Below are 16,742 nucleotides of genomic sequence, written 5' to 3'. Positions count from 1 at the left end.
TCCCCCTGCTGCTCAGCTGGTCTCCCACCCGGCGATTGGGCCTGACATCTGCTTAGCTCAGGAGTGCTGACAGGCTCATGCCACGGGGAGGCATGGCTGCAGGCCAGCGTGCCACGCTGCATGCTGTCGGAGGACTCCTGGATCACTCTCATATCCTGGGGATGGGCTCAAATTGAGTGAGCCGCCATGTAACATTATCTAATATTCCATTTTAGGCAGCTAGTTATGTAAATAGGCAATTCTCAAGGCTGGCAGGTGAGAGAATGAATTTTAAGAAGACAGAGCACAAAGGTGTATGTTTGCTCTTCAGAATCTGTCACCTTAGCCCCACTTCCCTGCTATTTCTCCTGTAATGGATATGCATTTGATTTCTGTGCATTTAATGCTGGAGGACCCTGTGTCTGGGGGGCTGTAAAGAACTCCGTCTCTGGTTTTAAAAAATGAGATGAATAAGCTTTGCTTTGATTCCTGAACTAGATTTCCCTTCCTCTTTGCAGGAGGGCCGAACACTAACACTTCAGCCCCCTAATCATCTCTGAACCGATGTAGCAATTTGAATGCCAAATGATCTAGAATATGGCTTATACACGCCTGCAGACAATGTAGGGCATGAAAGAGAGGCTGGTTTTGGCGAAGAGGGATCTTATTTGTCCACGTGGCTGGCTGGCTGGCTCCCTTCTTTAAGATTCATTCATAGATCATTCCTTTGATCCATTTGTTCATGAAATCATTTCAGCAACCCCTCAGACCCTGCCCCTTTTCCGACTTTGAAACAGAATCACAGACGTTATTTATAGGTCTTTGCCAGTGAGAAGGCACTCAGTAGTAGAGCAGATTGTTGCCGGGCTTCTCCGACTTCACCCTAGGACCACGTGCTTTCCTGGCCTGAGGAAGGGTGGTGTAGGGCTTCAAGTCCCATGGGAGGCGAAACCGGAACAGTGGTTTTTAGCAATATGCCAAGTCACTGACGATTCTGCCCTTGATCAGAGAGAGGGTCCCTATTACTGAGATATAACTGAACTGCTGCTACTTTCTATTTAATGGCAATTCTCAAAGCACTCACATGTTGCTGAAGAACAGCACAAGAAGCCCTTGAAAAGTCAGCATGCTAAAAAGTGATAAAGACATTACCTAGGAAATTAGTGCTGCATTCCTGATTTTTTTCCAAATGGTAAAAAGTGTAAAACCATGGAACATGGACTACTTCTAGGATCATTCCCTCACTCCATTTTAAAGGACACAAATTATAGAAATCGGGGTTTTGAAAAGATATTTGCACACCCATGTTCATAGCAGTATTATTCATAACAGTCAAAAGGTGGAAGCAATCCAAATGTCCATTGATGGAGAATAGACAAAATAATATTCCATACAATGGAATATTAAAAGGAAGGAAGCCTTTAAAAGGAAGGAAATTCCAACGCATGATGAATGTTGAAGACATTATGCTAAGTGAAATAAGCCAATCACAAAAAGATGAATACTGTATGATTCCATTTATATGAGGATCAAGTTCATAGAGGCAGAAAGTAAAATGGTGGTTGCCAGGGACTGGGGGCAGAGGGGAATGAGGAGCTGTTGTTTAATGGGTATAGAATTTCAGTTTTGCAAGATGAGAAGAGTTCTGGAGATTGGATGTACAACAATGTAAATGTACTTAACACTACTGAACCGCACATAAAAAATGGTTAAGATAGTAAATTTTATGTGTATTTTACCACAATTAAAAATTTTTTAAATGTACAAACTAAAAAACATCCCCACAAATTAAAAAACTCATATAACTTAAATTATACTTCAATATAATTCTTGACTTTAAAAATATATGATTCTGCTTAAAAAGCTCTTGTTGATTTGTCACCTTTGTTCTGATCTGTTGACTTTTATTTCTTTAGAAAAAAAGTTTAACTTGATGTGAATATGTGGACCATTAACCAGATGAGAAGACTCTCTAGCATTTGATGGCCTTCTCTCATACACCTCTTTGTGAAGCCCGGAAAGTTCAGGAAAGGAAGTTAAGACCTTCAAGTTCCAGATGCAGTTCTGGTAGCGTGAGCTGGTGTGAGGAAAGAGAAGGCCTCCAGTTTCTCTGAGAAATGCTCTGGGCACATGTTGAGTACACATAAGCTTGGCAGACAAAGATACGATGTTGGGATAGAATAATCCAGATCAATTATACAAACTGAAATATATTTAAAAACTGAGCCTAATGGTTCTCAAATGCTCATAGTACAGTCTGCGTTTCTCCCCTAAAGTCGATGTCCGAGGAAGCTGTGCGGGCACAGGTGCATTAGGTCTGGCCATTTGGAGCAGTGACAGTTGACTCGTCTCTATGGTGATGCTTCTTCCCAATCATGTTTAGGAACTCAGCTTGAGCGAGGCCAGCTAATGTCTGTGACTGATCTAATTTGGAATTTTCTCCACTACATAATGAGTGTGGCCCACTCATACCCTCTATTGCCAATGCTTCTGGAACTCCAGCTGGACTTCAATCCTAGTACTCCTGGCAGGATGTGGAATTGAAGCCCATCAGAAACAAGAAGGAAAGACTGCTGTGCAGTCCTCTAGAACTGAGTTTTACTGGGTTGCAAAGGGAGGTGTCAGGGGGAAAAATCTGATTAAGAATGTTCCAAAGGGTTCCACAGACCAGGTGAGTCAGTGGGGATCAGAGCCACTAAGTAAACACCCCTGATGCCAAGTAAGTGGGTCACATCTTGGCAGTGGAAGAAGAAAGATTGAGTTGTTGTGAGTGGGACTATAATGGTGTCTAATGGAGAAGGGCTATTGATAGAGTAAAGGAGGAGAGCCTGGGGGCTGCCTCTGATAATTTTTCCTTTGGTGTCTCTTCTCTCCCCTAAAGGTTTCAGGCTTCCCCTCTAGGGTAACCTGCCTCTGGCCTGAGCTGAGAAGATACTTTTGCTGGGAGTTAAGAGAAGAAAGGGAAACAGGCAGCTCGACGATAGTGGGAAGGGTCAAACACATCCCCAGAGGAGATGAAAGAGAGAGAAGTGGAAATCATTCCCATCTGACCTTGCCATCCTTATTCCCCATTATAAATGTTAGCCATTGGTCTATTTGAGTATTCAGCCTCTTTTCTTCACTACTATCGGCAACAGTCCCAAGAACCTAAATTGATGAACAAAGGAGGAAATGATTGCAAGATGGTGCCACTCGACGTGGAAAACCAATACCAGAAATTCAACCTTTTCAGCAAAGTGCTCTGGCTGCCTTGAGAAGCCATTGAGAGCCCTGATACATCTACATACATATCCCTATGTGTTTCTATACTCCAGGAAGTGAGCGAGTGTGGCTGTCCGGAAGCCATTATCTCAGAATTGTCTTCTGCTTTCTCCCATTGTCCCTTTTCTCACTCCCCCCAGTTCTTCTGCCATCACCTTTCCCAGCCAGTACAGTGCCCCAGCCCTGGGCAGGTAAGGGCCCCTGCTAGATGGCAATGGACCCTGAATAACAGATTTAATATTTTTCCATTTGGAGAGAAGCCAAAAGATCCTGACCCCTGCTTTCACAGTTCAGGCATCTCCCCTTTTTTCTGTGTCTAATCACAGTAATTCAAAAACTTCATGTGTGGTTAGATGCTGAGAGGGGTGGATAGTTGGCAACACCTAGATGACTTACTAAGCAATACATTATTCTGTTTGCTTAAGCAACAAACAGCCTGGTGGTTACCCTTGAGGTCAGCCAAAGCCCCTCAAGTTCCTTCCCTTTCAGTCTTAAGGGATGCACTTACACACTTCCTGAAGTCTCACAATTAGTTGCATTTATCAACTCACTATTGTCCTTTCTTTGAGGAGCTGTGTTTGAAAGGGAAAGACGAGTCCTCACTCTTCCCCTACTGCTTTCATAATGCCTGTTTTGTTCGCTTGAGATGAACTCTTTCAGGGAGCCTGGGCTGCAGCCTGTTTCCCTGCTGTGTCTAATACACTGGGAGTAGTTATCTCCTTGTTATCTCTGTACCTCTGTCTCGGGTCTTGGGAAGGGATCCCACAGCCCAGAGAGAACAGCCCTCCCTCATCCTCCTTGCTACGTGGAGGCGATATCTACCTTGCTTTTTGTGTGCTGCTTTGGCTGCCCATGTCTTCTTCCTGTGTGCTTGGCCTGTCTGCATTTATCTTTCTGGACCAAGGTTATAAGAAAAATGGTTCTCCTGGTACCAAGAAGATTCCCCTTCCTGCCCAATGATGTCTGCAAAAGAGCAGAGGTGAAGAATCTTACAGTGCCACCAATTGTCGTGGGGCCAGCTGCTCTCCTGCCAGCTATGCTTTCCTGACGATCATGATTTATTCTTTTATCATCAACAGATAAGCCTTAAGAGAATGGTTCAGAAAATCTTGAGGCCTGTAGAAATCATTGCCAGCCCTGCTCCACTTATCAGCGCAGGGTAAAGATGGATTTGACAGGCAGGAGCCTAAAGACATATGGTATTTGTGCTGTGGGTTATGTGTCTGATGAGCGTTCTCAGCTGTCTGATTTCTTCCCACCAATTCCTTTGACAAAGGCCCATGTGCAGAAGTTTGAGGATCTCATTTGCTGGCAAATCCTTAAAAGGGCTATCTTACTCGGTCTCTGGCTTACCAAGCAGTAATAGCATTTAAGCCATCCCAAGTAAAAAGAAATTTAGCTTATTTTGAAAGACTCCCAGAGAAGAAATTCTATTTGGGTCTTGTGGATGCATTTTGGAGGCTATGATGACATTATTTATATCAAATTTAAATTCTTTAAGTTGAAGAAATACTTGGGATATTCTTGAATGCTGAGAGAGAGAGAGAGAGAGAGAGAGAGAGAGAGAGAGAGAGAGAGAGACAGAGAGAGAATCAAAAGGAAAGTTTATTAGAAAAGGAATAACATTCCGCAGAGTGTGGTCTCCTCTCAGAGACAGAGAGTGAGAAGGACCAAGAGAGACTTGGAAAGACAGTGAGTAGGGAGGAATGACATATTTTTTTAAATCTGTAAAAACATTGGGAAAACTTTCAGAAAGCCAATTTGTAAACAATTTAAACAAACGGAAAGCAGGGTAATCGACCAGAGAGCACAGTAAGTAAGAAAACCTGCCAGATTTAATCTAATACTATTCTATGACTGAGTGTCAGGCCTGGTAGTTGGAGAGGAAACACCATGTACAACCTCTCTTGACCTCCGCATAGCTTTGAATTCCCTCCCGCATAACATACCCTCATGGAAGAGTGTGGGTCAGACCACACTGCTATTGTGGGTGAATGGCTCTGGCAGCAGAGACAAAAGATTGGATAGCAGGGTCTTGTGCCAGCCTAGAGTGGTACCCAGCAGAGCGTGCAGGGGCCCATCACTGGCCAAGAAGGTTAAAGCATCTTCATCATTGACTTGGATAATGGGCCAAGACCTCATCTCTCAATTGGGGGAAGAGGTGATTAGCTGCTGAGAAGAATGATGTGGGGCTTTCCCTTAAGCCTGTTAGGAGTCAGGGAGAAATAAGCAAGCTGACGCTGATAAATTATAAACGTGGCCAGAAGCAAGGAAATAAAATCAGGGAGGATAAGCAGGGCTGAATTGAGGGTCTGTGCCATGTCACTTTTCTGGCAGATTCATCGAATGTGGAGGATGTTGCAAGATAGTTTAGGACAATAATTAGGAAGACAGGCTTTGAAAATCAGACAAACCTAGACCCAAATCTTGGCTTGTCTATTGCTGGAAAGCATTATGGTAAAGAATCTGACTTCTTGATTCAGGGCCCCAGGGAGCCCATGGAGACTTCTACGGGAATTAGAAAAAGGGTGGCTGGCCAAGTGCATAGGGGCTAGTTTCAGTCCTTCCTTGCCTCCTTGGTGGGACAGCCTCGTACAGAGCAAACCCCACTCAGGCATATGTGGCTTCCCTGTCCAGCTTATCTCAGGAGTTTACAACTCTGGGCCTCAGTCTCCTTATCAGTAAAATAAAGATTGCAATAGATATTTGAAGTGATTAAATGAGATAATACATATAAAGTGTTTAGCACAGTGCTAAGCACATAGTTGGCCCTCAATAAATTGGAGCTAGAACAAAAAGCAGAGAGTGGATCATGCCACCGACCCTGATGCTTCTGGGGTATACATCTGGGGTGAAAATCATCATGATCCGTCAGAAATTTTCATCCTCTTAGCCCTTCTGGTCCCACAATGGGGGAGGGGTAGACAAGGCAGCAGATGCGCGGGAGCAGGGGACCTTCCGTATTCACCTGGAGTGAAGGACCACTTCTGGGGGCGTGCAGTGACGAAGAAAAACAGAACCAAGTAGGAAGCCTTTCCAGACTCCATGATCGCTTTCTAGCAGCCTTCAGCTCTACTTCCCAATCCCATCTGCTTCTCAAACCCTAGTCTTCTAGGTACTGCCCAAGCCGGGGCTAGTGGTTCATGCTCCTGCATGGATAGCTCATTCTGGAAGAAGAGTGAGCAGAAACTCCAGCCTCCTTGCATACAAACATGTTGTCTCCTGCAACCCTAAAGTATGTTAGGCCACGGGGTTCCTTACTAGTTCTAAGACATCTAGGGGAAGAACTGTATGGACTTCCTGCAGATTCCTGCAGATTTCCTGGGAGCAGGAGGCCCAGCACCAGCCTCTGTTAGAATCTCTGGGACTTCTGTTAATGGGGGCTTCCCAATCCACGGAGCTTAGAAGGTGGTCTCCATCCCTGCTGAGAGATCAATGGGCACTATGTGTCCTGACATTCCTGGGAAATTATATTGTCCCAAGACTGGAAAAAATCAGCAAGCCAGAGAAGAAGATAAGGAGGGAAAAACAGTCCTGGCACAGTAGAGTAAATGATGCTGGAAAGGCTGTCTCTGGATTGCACTTGGGACCAGCTTGTCTCCAGCGAGGTGGCTTTGGGCAGTCAGCCTGGAGGGCAGTTAAGACAGCCCTAGACCAAACCAGCTGCACCTCCTTGGTGCCTTTTCTTATACATATGAGAACTAAAGTTTTCATAATTAAAAAGAATACCCAGTGAAATTCACAGCAGTGCATAAATGGTATCAAAAAAAGAGGATTTGAGATAGTAGAGATCAGGAAGCAAGTGGATTCTGGAGAGAGCGCTGGTACTGAGATTGACAGAGCAGCCCAAGCACCCTGGCCTCCAGCACTGGCTCAGGACAGACTCTGCGTGGGAGCAGCAAACAGAAGCACTCCCCTCTGCAGCCACCAGAGGTCATTGGTTCCCGATGCTGGAGCTGCAAGCTGCCCTCTCTGGGCCTGTCCCTCACCTTCCAGAGCCAGCACAGCCAACAACGACCTAGGGGGTGAGAAGAGGGCTCCTCACAGAACATCCTCCATCCCCCTGCCAGAGAAGGCTGGGAGCCAGGACCTGGGCTCAGGCCTTCAGCCTCTGCTTTCAGGAAACTCCTCTGAACACTCTGGAGATAAGGAAATGGTACGGCATCCCTGGCTACTGTTAGTACCCCAGCCTCTGAGCCCCAGCTTCCTTTGCAGAGGAACAACCTTAGGGAGCAACTTCCCTCTCAAGTGGCCTGGGAGGCCCAGGTGTCATTCAGCTCGTTCCTTCTCTGTACTGGAATCCAGGACTGGGCAGACAGCCCTGCACCCAAACCACCTCCACCCATAATGTCAAACACACTGTTTTAACCTTTAAAATTGTCGTCTTCACATTGATATGTAGCAAACTCAGGATATTCTTTGTCCCAAATTAAATACATTTTGTATTTTCAAAAAACTCTATGTTAACAACATCACTATCCAGTTAGAGACCTTGGCCCTTTCTGACATTCGGTCACTCAAGTCCACATGCTGAAAGAGTCCTATCTGCCCTTCCAGTTCAGGCCTGTCATCATCGCTTGCCTGAACCTTGACGAAAATCCTCACCACCGGTCTTTCTGTCCTGGCCCCTCTGTGCTTGAATATGCCTCCATTCAGCCACCAGTGCACACCTGACTCTGCCATGATGATGCGGGCTCCTCCCACTGCCTGGAGAAGTGAGTGCAACAGCTTGGTCCACCCACAGCTCCTGCCAGGACACTTTCCCCCAGCCTCTGGGGATGCTTGCCGCTTCTTGAACACCCAGAGCTCCCCCTGGCTCTGGGCCTTTCTGTGGGCTGTAGAGTCCTTCTGCTCCAGTGCCCTCCTCCCCTCTTGGGGTGAACATGTCCCCATCTGCCCAGATTCTATGAGATGTCCTCTTCTCTCCTAGTGCTGGCTGTTCCTTCCTAGGTGTTTCTGCCACACTTATCACATCAAACGGCCAGGTTTTAGCTCTATGTCCATGTGGACTATGTCCATGTGGACTTGAGCTACCTGAGGACAGGAACCTGGACCAAGGGTGTACATCGCTCCAAAGTTGTCCCAGTGACATATACATTATTTGGCACTTAGGAAGGGCTTTAAATGTTTGGTAAATGAATTAATGTTCCCAGGGAAGTTTCAGTCACTTAACAATAAAAACCAAACCAGGTCTCCACCAGAACAAATGCTTTAGTTAAGGACCAGCCTGGAGCTGTCTTTCTTCCTGGTAGAGGAGCCAGAGTGATGACAAAAGTGAGGGCGGAGGGCTTCTGACAGCCCCCCAACCTTTACTCCTTTCATCCTCCCTTAACACTGACAGACCGGGCAGACTGCCGTGCGATGCGCAGTAGGCTCTGCACTCACACGGAAGATGGTGATTCATCCTCATTTCTAATCTATAGACAAGGAACCTGAGGCTTAGAAAGGTTGCCCCATGGCATTCATTCAGCAAAGTGAAGGGCAGAGATGGGGTTTGACTTCAGGCAGTTCTAAGGGCTTGCTCTATATCATAGCATGGAAATGAGAAGACCAGGGATCAAGTCCCAGCTCCAGCACTGGCCAGTCACTTCATCAGTTGGGACCTCCATTTCCTCATCACATTACTGAGAAGACTCAAGTCTCAAAAGGGATTAGGGTTGTAAAGCATCTAAAAGTTATGAGGCGCTATGCAAATATGAAGGACCATGGTTACTAATCTTCATGGCTCAGATTCTCTCTCTCTCTGCCATGCCATTTCTCCTCCTTCTCCAGCTGTCTTAGCCTATATTTTCTGTTCCTAGACTCTAGTCTCTATTTCTGAGTACTTCTGTGACTTGGCAAGGTCAGTTGAATTTATACCCAAGGAGCTGTCCATTGTCCTTACCTTGATCATCTGAAAACCTAGTGAGCATGCAGTACTTAAGATGTTTAAGTTCCTGATGCCTTCCTGTCCTGGAAGGGACATTATCCCCGCTGGGATGTTCAAATATCCTGGCCTGTCTGCCTGCCATCCTGTCACCCACCTGCCCCTTCCACTTCCCTCTGTGCCTTGTCAGAGTAACCTCCACTTACTTTCTTTTGCCCACCCACCTTTCCTCCTTCACCCTTTGACCTACTCCTTCTCCCTTGACACTACTAGGGGCAAAACTGGCCTCGAATGTCCCCCCTCATCTTTTGTGTGAGGGCCTGGATTTGTAAGTGGGAATCCAGAAAAGGGCTTCTGTGGAATGCTACACCAACTCCTCAGTTCCCTTCTGATTAGGGTTTTCATGTGGTCAAGGCTGGGAAATACTAGAGACCCCAGGTGCTGTGGTCTCTAGTAGCTTTCATATTGGTATCTTGAGTGTTAATGGGAGCTTTGAGGAAGGAGCATTTCAGGAAGGCTTCATGGAGGAAGTGATGCTCATGTAGAGACTTTATGCATATGTAGGGATAGGGAGGGATGCTGCTCCTGGGAAGGGAAACAGCATGTGCCAACACATGGAGATATGTTCAAGGAGGTACAAATAGATGAGGACACTTGGAATGTGAAATGAAGGGGTTAAAATACTTGCACCAGCAGTTGGACAAGTGGTACATACCAGATCATGTATCTCTACCTCTAAAGGGGTTAAACTTCTACTCAGTGGGCAAATAGCTGAGGACCACTGAGGAGTTCTGAGCAGGGTAGGGGCACACTGCACTCGGGTGGGGTGCGGAGGGTGGACTGGAATGAGGGTGGGGCAAGGGGTGAGGGGACTAGGTAGAGGCCACTGCAAGAATCTTATAGAAGAATTGGGGTAGCCAGAGGGGCTAGGTCACCGGGAAGGTCCACAGCACCTGGGGTCTCTAGTATTTCCCAGCCTCAGTGAAAGCCCTGAGATGACTCCTCTGGGGCCATCAATATGGGCTCTTGCCCCCAGTTCATGCCAACACCAGGCAAGAAGCGATAAGCCAGCCTCATTTCTCCCAAGGTGCTTGGCCAGGGCTGCTCAGTTATCATTTCCTCTCCATAAAGCACTGGGAAGGCTTCCAGAGCACTTTTCCTGCCCGAGCCCCCACCACTCCAGGAGGACAAGCCTCTCACTGGAAGCGTTCAGAGGAGACGGTCTTCCCCCACCATACTGTCGGCACACACGGGAGGCTGGGTGCCTGCTGATTTTCCTCTTGCTTGGGCTCATTTTCCTTCTGGAGCGGCAGGCTCATCTCCTGCATTTTTAATAGCTGAGCATATTTAGCATTCAGCACACACATGTGGGTTGATAAGGCCCAAAGAGAAGGCAACAAGCCATGCAGGGGAGGAAAACCTCCTCCCTGCTCCTGCCCACATCAGCAGGTTTGCAGTCCCCTAGCGCTCAGCATACTGGACCCGGGGAGCTGAAGCGACACAGCACATGAAAGTCGGACTGGCTGATTCAGTCCCCATGCAAGGGGCTGGTCCCTTGGCAGAGCAGGGACTCATAAGTAAGGTCTGAAATCATCATCTTATCTCAAAGGAGCCATAGAGTCATAATTCCCGCTTGACTTCCACCTGGGACAGACTTGTCTTGCCCACCTCTCTGCCTTTACAGGCAGGACAGTGAACCAGGAGAGGGGCGGAGAGCCTGGGTGCTGGGCTAGTGGGGAGTGCTGCAGGCAGATCCGAAGGGGACAAATCTAGTAGCACTGGTATGCCCTCTCCGTTTACCCTTTCCTTTAAAGCAGTTATTTTTAACCTCCTCAGACACAGAACGGAGAAAACAACAAGCCCACAGACCATTTACCTTGTGTGAGATGCCGGGAGGTCCATCTGGACCTAGGAGCAGTATTTATTGCTATACATGTGAATTTGAGCTACTCGGGAAAGAGCGCCCCTGACCTGCTGTTAACTCTGAGCTAAAGGCCACGGCCCATACCTGTGGGCGTGGCTTTTCGGGCCGATGCAGAGCTCGACTGGATCAGGGAAACAGAACTTCAGCAGGAGAGTCTGCATGGCCTGACGAGGTCCCCATCAAACGCCAAGCCGCAGGCTGACGTAAGAAAGGAGGGGGAGTTCCTTCCACCTTGGAATTTAGTAGCTCCTTTCAGGAGCACACGACATTAAAGAGACTGAGGAGCCACTTTTAACGCACCTGTGAATCAGAGACCCCGAGGGCCCCACCCCGGTCACTTGGCTTAGGTGTCCAGGTCTGTGCTCTGATACAGCAGCCACTAGACGTTTTAGCTACTGAGCATTTCAAATGTGGCTGAGGAACTCAATTTTAAATTTCACTCAATTTTAATTCATTAAAATTTAAAAATAGGTACTTGATTCAGTTAGAAAGTATTTGGAACAACTTGAGTATGCAAATCTGTTTTATAATCGCTAATTTTTAATGCAATCTAAATATGGACAAGTATTTCTGATGAAAATTTAGTGTCCAAATTGAGATGTGCTGCAATTGTAAAACACACACAAGATTTTAATAAAAAAGAACATAAACTGTCTCTGATTCTACGTTGAATGATAATATTGGAGTACTTTAGGTTAAATACATTATTAAAAATCAATTTTGCTTTTTTTTTTCATGTTTTTCAACGTGGCTACCAGAAAATTTAAAATTATATGAGTAGTACACATTATATGTCTATTGGATACTGCCAGTCTAAACATGTCAGGTTAACTGTCTCTAGGAATGAAAATCTCACAACTCCTTTTAACAGTCAGATCCATTTCATTCAATTCAACAAATATTTACAGATGAGGGGACTCTGTTAGCTGCGTGTAAGGACCTACTGTGTAGGAGGCCCTGCAATGACCATTGAGCAGAAGGAGTACAGGAGGTCTAATCTATGGCACCACAGAATCACAGGTAAGATAAAAATGAAGTGCCAAGGGAAGTAACAAAAGATGCCAGTATATTGTGGCTGGCAAAGAAGAAGTGAATGAAAGAAGGGCTTTGAGAAAAAGGTGGCCAGTGGAATGGGCAGTGAGGATTTGGGTCAGGAAATAAGAGACAGGATGCAGTGAAAAGAATCTTGGCTTAGTAGTCTCTGCTTCCTCAGTTCCTCTTCCCTTTGTCACCCATTTTCCAGGGCCCTGCCATTGGCTCCTGCTCTTCTCAAGTCTCGTACCTTCCCTGGAGGCCCCATCTATACCCAGGGCTTCAATGCCCCCGTCTACATTGACAACTTAATCCTCACAACAATCCCATGGGGTAGAGCTATTATTAGCCCCATTTTACAGATGAGCATATCAAGATTGAGCAACTTGCCCAAAGTCACCCAGCTGACATGTGTACATAGGCAATGATTCTCGGGCTTGTGCTTACATCAGGATACCTGATGCTGCCTCAACAAACAACCTTCAGTTGCTTTCCAAGATCACTGATAAGAAAGAGACTCACACTCCCAGATGCCCAGAGCCTCACACTCCCAGAGGCCCAGAGCCACTACTGTCACTCTCAAGCTGGGTCTTTCCTAGCCAGGTACCTTCTCTTACAGGATGGACTTGAGATCCTAAGGATCAGGAGAGAACAAAGCTTGTCCACAAGACCCACCTGCATGACGGTTAACTCCCCTCCTTGACAGCTGTGGCTAAACCCTTCTACTCACTCCTTCACGAGGCTCTTTACTTGATCTGGCATAATTAGCTCTTTACAAAGTCATCATAATTTCCAGTGTGCAGTGACAAACAAATTGATGAATGATTTTAGTCCAGAGCTTTCCTAGGTATGAACTTAAGTGTAATTAACTATCACTAATTAACAGGTCACTTTTTCACTTTAAATATATAAATCAGACAGACTCCACATTTATCCCTTGTCTGCCTTCATGAGGCCTGAAAGATAAAGCTAGAGGCTCTGTAATAAGCCAGTCCTTAAGTGTTCTAAGTTGGGTCAGTGAGTGTTTGAAGATACGGGCGTGCCTCATTTTATTGTGCTTTGCTTTACTGACCCTCACAGATGTGTTTTTTACAAATTGAAGACAACACCCTCCACCAGCAAAACAATTACAACTCGTTTTATTGCGGTGGTCTGGAACCGAGCCCACAATATGTCTGAGGTATGCCTGTACTCATCTTCTGCTTCTTGTCTTTGTTTTTATTTTGGTTTCGTATCTGTCCATTCCACAGGTAAACTTTTTTGACTTTTTGGTAAAGACTGAGATTTTTAAAAAATGAATTAAAAGCCTCTGATTTTTCAGTCACCTGCAATTAGCTCTTCCTCATCCCACCAAAGGGAGGACATTTCTTTTCCTCTTTTCCTACAGAGGTCAGCTCCAATTATCTGCCTCTGCTGGAAGCTATTCATGGAGCAGAGACCCAGCTGCTAAGGGCAGGAAGGCTCTGTGAGGGGCCTGCCTCCCGGGGCTGCTGGACTTCCCCTCCCCCCACTCCCAGCTTTGCTCCCTGCTGGGCAGACTGACCGTGCTTTTCATTATTTACACCAATGCTTCTTTTCACTGGGGCGGAAAATTGAGAGGTGACCGTATAACTGAGGAATATTTCCCTGTCACTCTTTTCCTAGACACTGCTTGGCTCAGTTCTCAGGAACAGAAAAATTCTCCTGTCAGGCATATGGCACTTTAAGGTCCTGTGTTCTCTCTAGTGTTTAGGTTTCTCACCCCATCATTTTGGTTTTCTGTCCCTTCCCTCTTCAGTTCCCTCGAATCCTGGACACGACGCCCAAGAACAAAGACAGAGGGTAACTACCGTTTCCCATGGTGACAGGGACAAGCAGAGAGGACAGACAGCTGCTGGCTGCCAGCACCCAACACTCACCATGGTTTGTCCCTTGATCCTTTTGCAGAAAAGACTGTGTGCTGTTTGCTGCTGGAGGTAAGTAGATTGTCTTTGGGCGTTTTGAATGGCTTTGAGGTGCTGCTGGCAGAGTTATGGCCGCTGAGACAGGCTTTTGTTTTCACCTGTACTAGTGCTGTCCTGGAATTGGAGGGTGGAGACGCTGGCGAGGGAGAAGGTCTGCACATTGAACCGTGTCTTCTCTCTACAGAGGAAGAAAGAATGGAACTCAGCACATCATCTGCTGCAAGTGAGTCTATCAAACACTCATGCATACTCATATACAACAGGCAAAGAGAAAGGGTTTATTTTGCAACGTCTGCATCCCTGAAACCCGGTTCTGGCTATGGTTAGTCTTGACATCCGCTTCTCTTCCACCAACTAGCAATGATGACATTTTGAATTTCAGTATCAAATGGCATACTAAACTAACACCAAGGTTTTCACAGGAGGTATTTACCAGGCCATCCTTCTTCAAAACGACTTCCGCAGGACTGGCAGAGGGGATACCAGGTGTCACCTGAACACAGTGGGATAACTACATAGCCCAAGTGATCCTCAGGTACCCAGAGGCCAAAGGTTCTTCAGGGCAGTGGGCCGGGCAGGACTCTTAAGAGAATAAATAGGAAATTCTCGAACCTGACCCGCAGCAGGATCATTAAGATCAGAGTGACTGGCAAGGGCTGAATGAAAGGGTCCTTGAGAGCCAGGAGTGGCCCGGCAACCGTCTGTGTACCAGCATGGCCTCTCCAGGGTTCCCTGAGATCCAGGGTTACAGCTGCTAAGCTGGGACACACAGTGGGCATCAACGGTGAAGGCGGAACCCGCGGGTGTGGGGCCTGGACGTGGGTGGGCACGCACAGCTTCCTGAGGCTCTACAGGAAATACCAGAGCCCTGGGCAGACGTGCCTCACTGGTTCGCACTCAGTCAGCCCCTGCAGTCTCAACTCAATGGCTAGGATAAGGACACTGACCAGGACAGCAGATGTATGAAGTAAAGTTCTAGTGTCCACACACTGGTGGTTCTTAACTGTTACTGGGCAACAGATGGTTCTGAAATCCTAAGTCCTCTCTGGCTCTCTCATGCCTACTACAGGGCCCTACATATCGTGAGTGCTTAATTAATATGTGTTGACTAAATAAAATCATAACAGATGTCATGATGAGAAGAATTAGAGATCACAAATCTGGAAATCTGGTTGAACGGGATCATGAACAAGGTGGGAGGCGAAGATGGCAGACCATTCTCCCTCCATCTCTGAGCTGAATCTCAGGCTTTTCTCATCAGTGAGACATTTCTGGCTGTTATTCCAAGCATCTGACCTGGGAGAAGAAAGCCAGACTAACCTTGGCTATCTGGAATGGGATTTCGGGGTTTCTCTCTGCTCCCTTGTACCGACGACACCTGCCATGTTGTTTCAAAGCAGGCTGACTCATGTCCTCTGATAAAGTAGAAATTGGGGCAGGGGAGTAGATTTTTGAGGATTATCTGATTGTTGGGTATTTTTGCCTGACCAGTGTTTATAGGTTGCCTACACTGAATAACTTTACAGGGTAATTTTTCTTTGTTAAATTAGACTAGACCTTGCATACATGTTCGGTTCCCAGAGCTGTCCTGTTGAAGGTTTTGAAAACCAAGGGTGAGTTACAAGGCCTCTGTTTTGATGCAGTAAAAAGAACCCTAGGCTGGGAGCCAGGAGGCCTAGGCTCCAGCTCCAACCATACCACATTATTAGGCTTATGGCCTGGAGTTCACTACTTAAACTTTCTCAGTTGCCATGTCTTCATCTGTAAATGAAGTGGGTCCCTAAATGGCTTCGAAGGCCTCTTTCCACTCCATTATCATAAACACAAGGCTTGCTTACACCTGCTCCTTCTCTTCTCATTCCTCATGATTCCTGAATGCTATAGCAACAATTACAGCTGGAGTACTGAAATATTTCATTCAGGCAGGATCTTCTTTGGAGGAATTCATCCTTTAGAAAATTGGACTGGCCTTTACAACCCCTGAGAGACAGGCAGGAAGCAGCCAGGCGTCTCCACCCTCCTCACGCCTGACTGGCCAGAGAAGACCCAGAGAGGTGAGGTGACTTGCCAAGGTCAGGGTTAATGGCTACCCAAGGAATGGGCCTATGCGTTGTGTGCAGGGACCCAGTCGCTTCTCAGGAAGGCAGGAAATGGGGTGTACTGTGACCAAGATTTGGAGCCAGGAAATTAGGAAGTGCAGGAATTAGAATCCCTGAAGGTTAGGACTGGAACTTAAAAGTCAGCTCATCCTATCTCTTTGCTGACCTACGAGGTTATAAGTTAGAGAAGTTATCAGTTACCAGCTTGCAGGGCAAAATTAGTTGGAGGTAATGCTGAGACTAGAACCAAGTCTCCTCATTTCAAATCCATAGTTCTTTCTGTCCTTCAGAAATGTTTTGCTTAGTAATTTCTTTTTTGGCAGAGGTTTTCAAAACTAAAATAAGACTCTGATTTTTACTACTACAGTTTTGGATTTTTCTGCAGTCTTCCTCCATTTATTTGCTATCTCTGGCTCAAGTTGGCAGAGGAGGGTATGGGGAAGGATTCACAGAAATCTTCCTTAGTTCTGGTGGAGAGATAAGCCTTGATAACGAAGAGAAATTTTATTTTGCTAAACTTAGAATTAAAAATAATACAAGTAAACAAAGATAAATCACAAGGAAGGGCGCCATTAAGGACAAAATGAATGGGTCAGACCCGTGATTGTAAAATCACCTTTCCAGAGAATTCTGGTTAG

General features: G+C 46.3%; 1 protein-coding gene across 10 annotated transcripts in view; it reads right to left on the bottom strand.

Moving 5' to 3' along the window:
- Nucleotides 1-16,742, bottom strand: part of ATXN7L1 (ataxin 7 like 1) — a 219,884-nt gene that overhangs the window by 30,312 nt on the left and 172,830 nt on the right. For all 10 annotated transcript variants that reach the window (XM_023537973.1, XM_011372511.2, XM_023537976.1 and 7 more), the window contains one exon: nucleotides 13,961-14,183. In XM_023537973.1, coding sequence (XP_023393741.1) covers nucleotides 13,961-14,183 — 223 coding nt within the window. The remainder of the gene's footprint in view (nucleotides 1-13,960; nucleotides 14,184-16,742) is intronic.

This window comes from Pteropus vampyrus, unplaced genomic scaffold (assembly GCF_000151845.1).
Source record: "Pteropus vampyrus isolate Shadow unplaced genomic scaffold, Pvam_2.0 Scaffold208, whole genome shotgun sequence".
Lineage (NCBI taxonomy): Eukaryota > Metazoa > Chordata > Mammalia > Chiroptera > Pteropodidae > Pteropus > Pteropus vampyrus.
The sequence above is the reverse complement of the archived record's forward strand: the minus strand, read 5'-3'. Positions and strand labels throughout refer to the sequence as shown.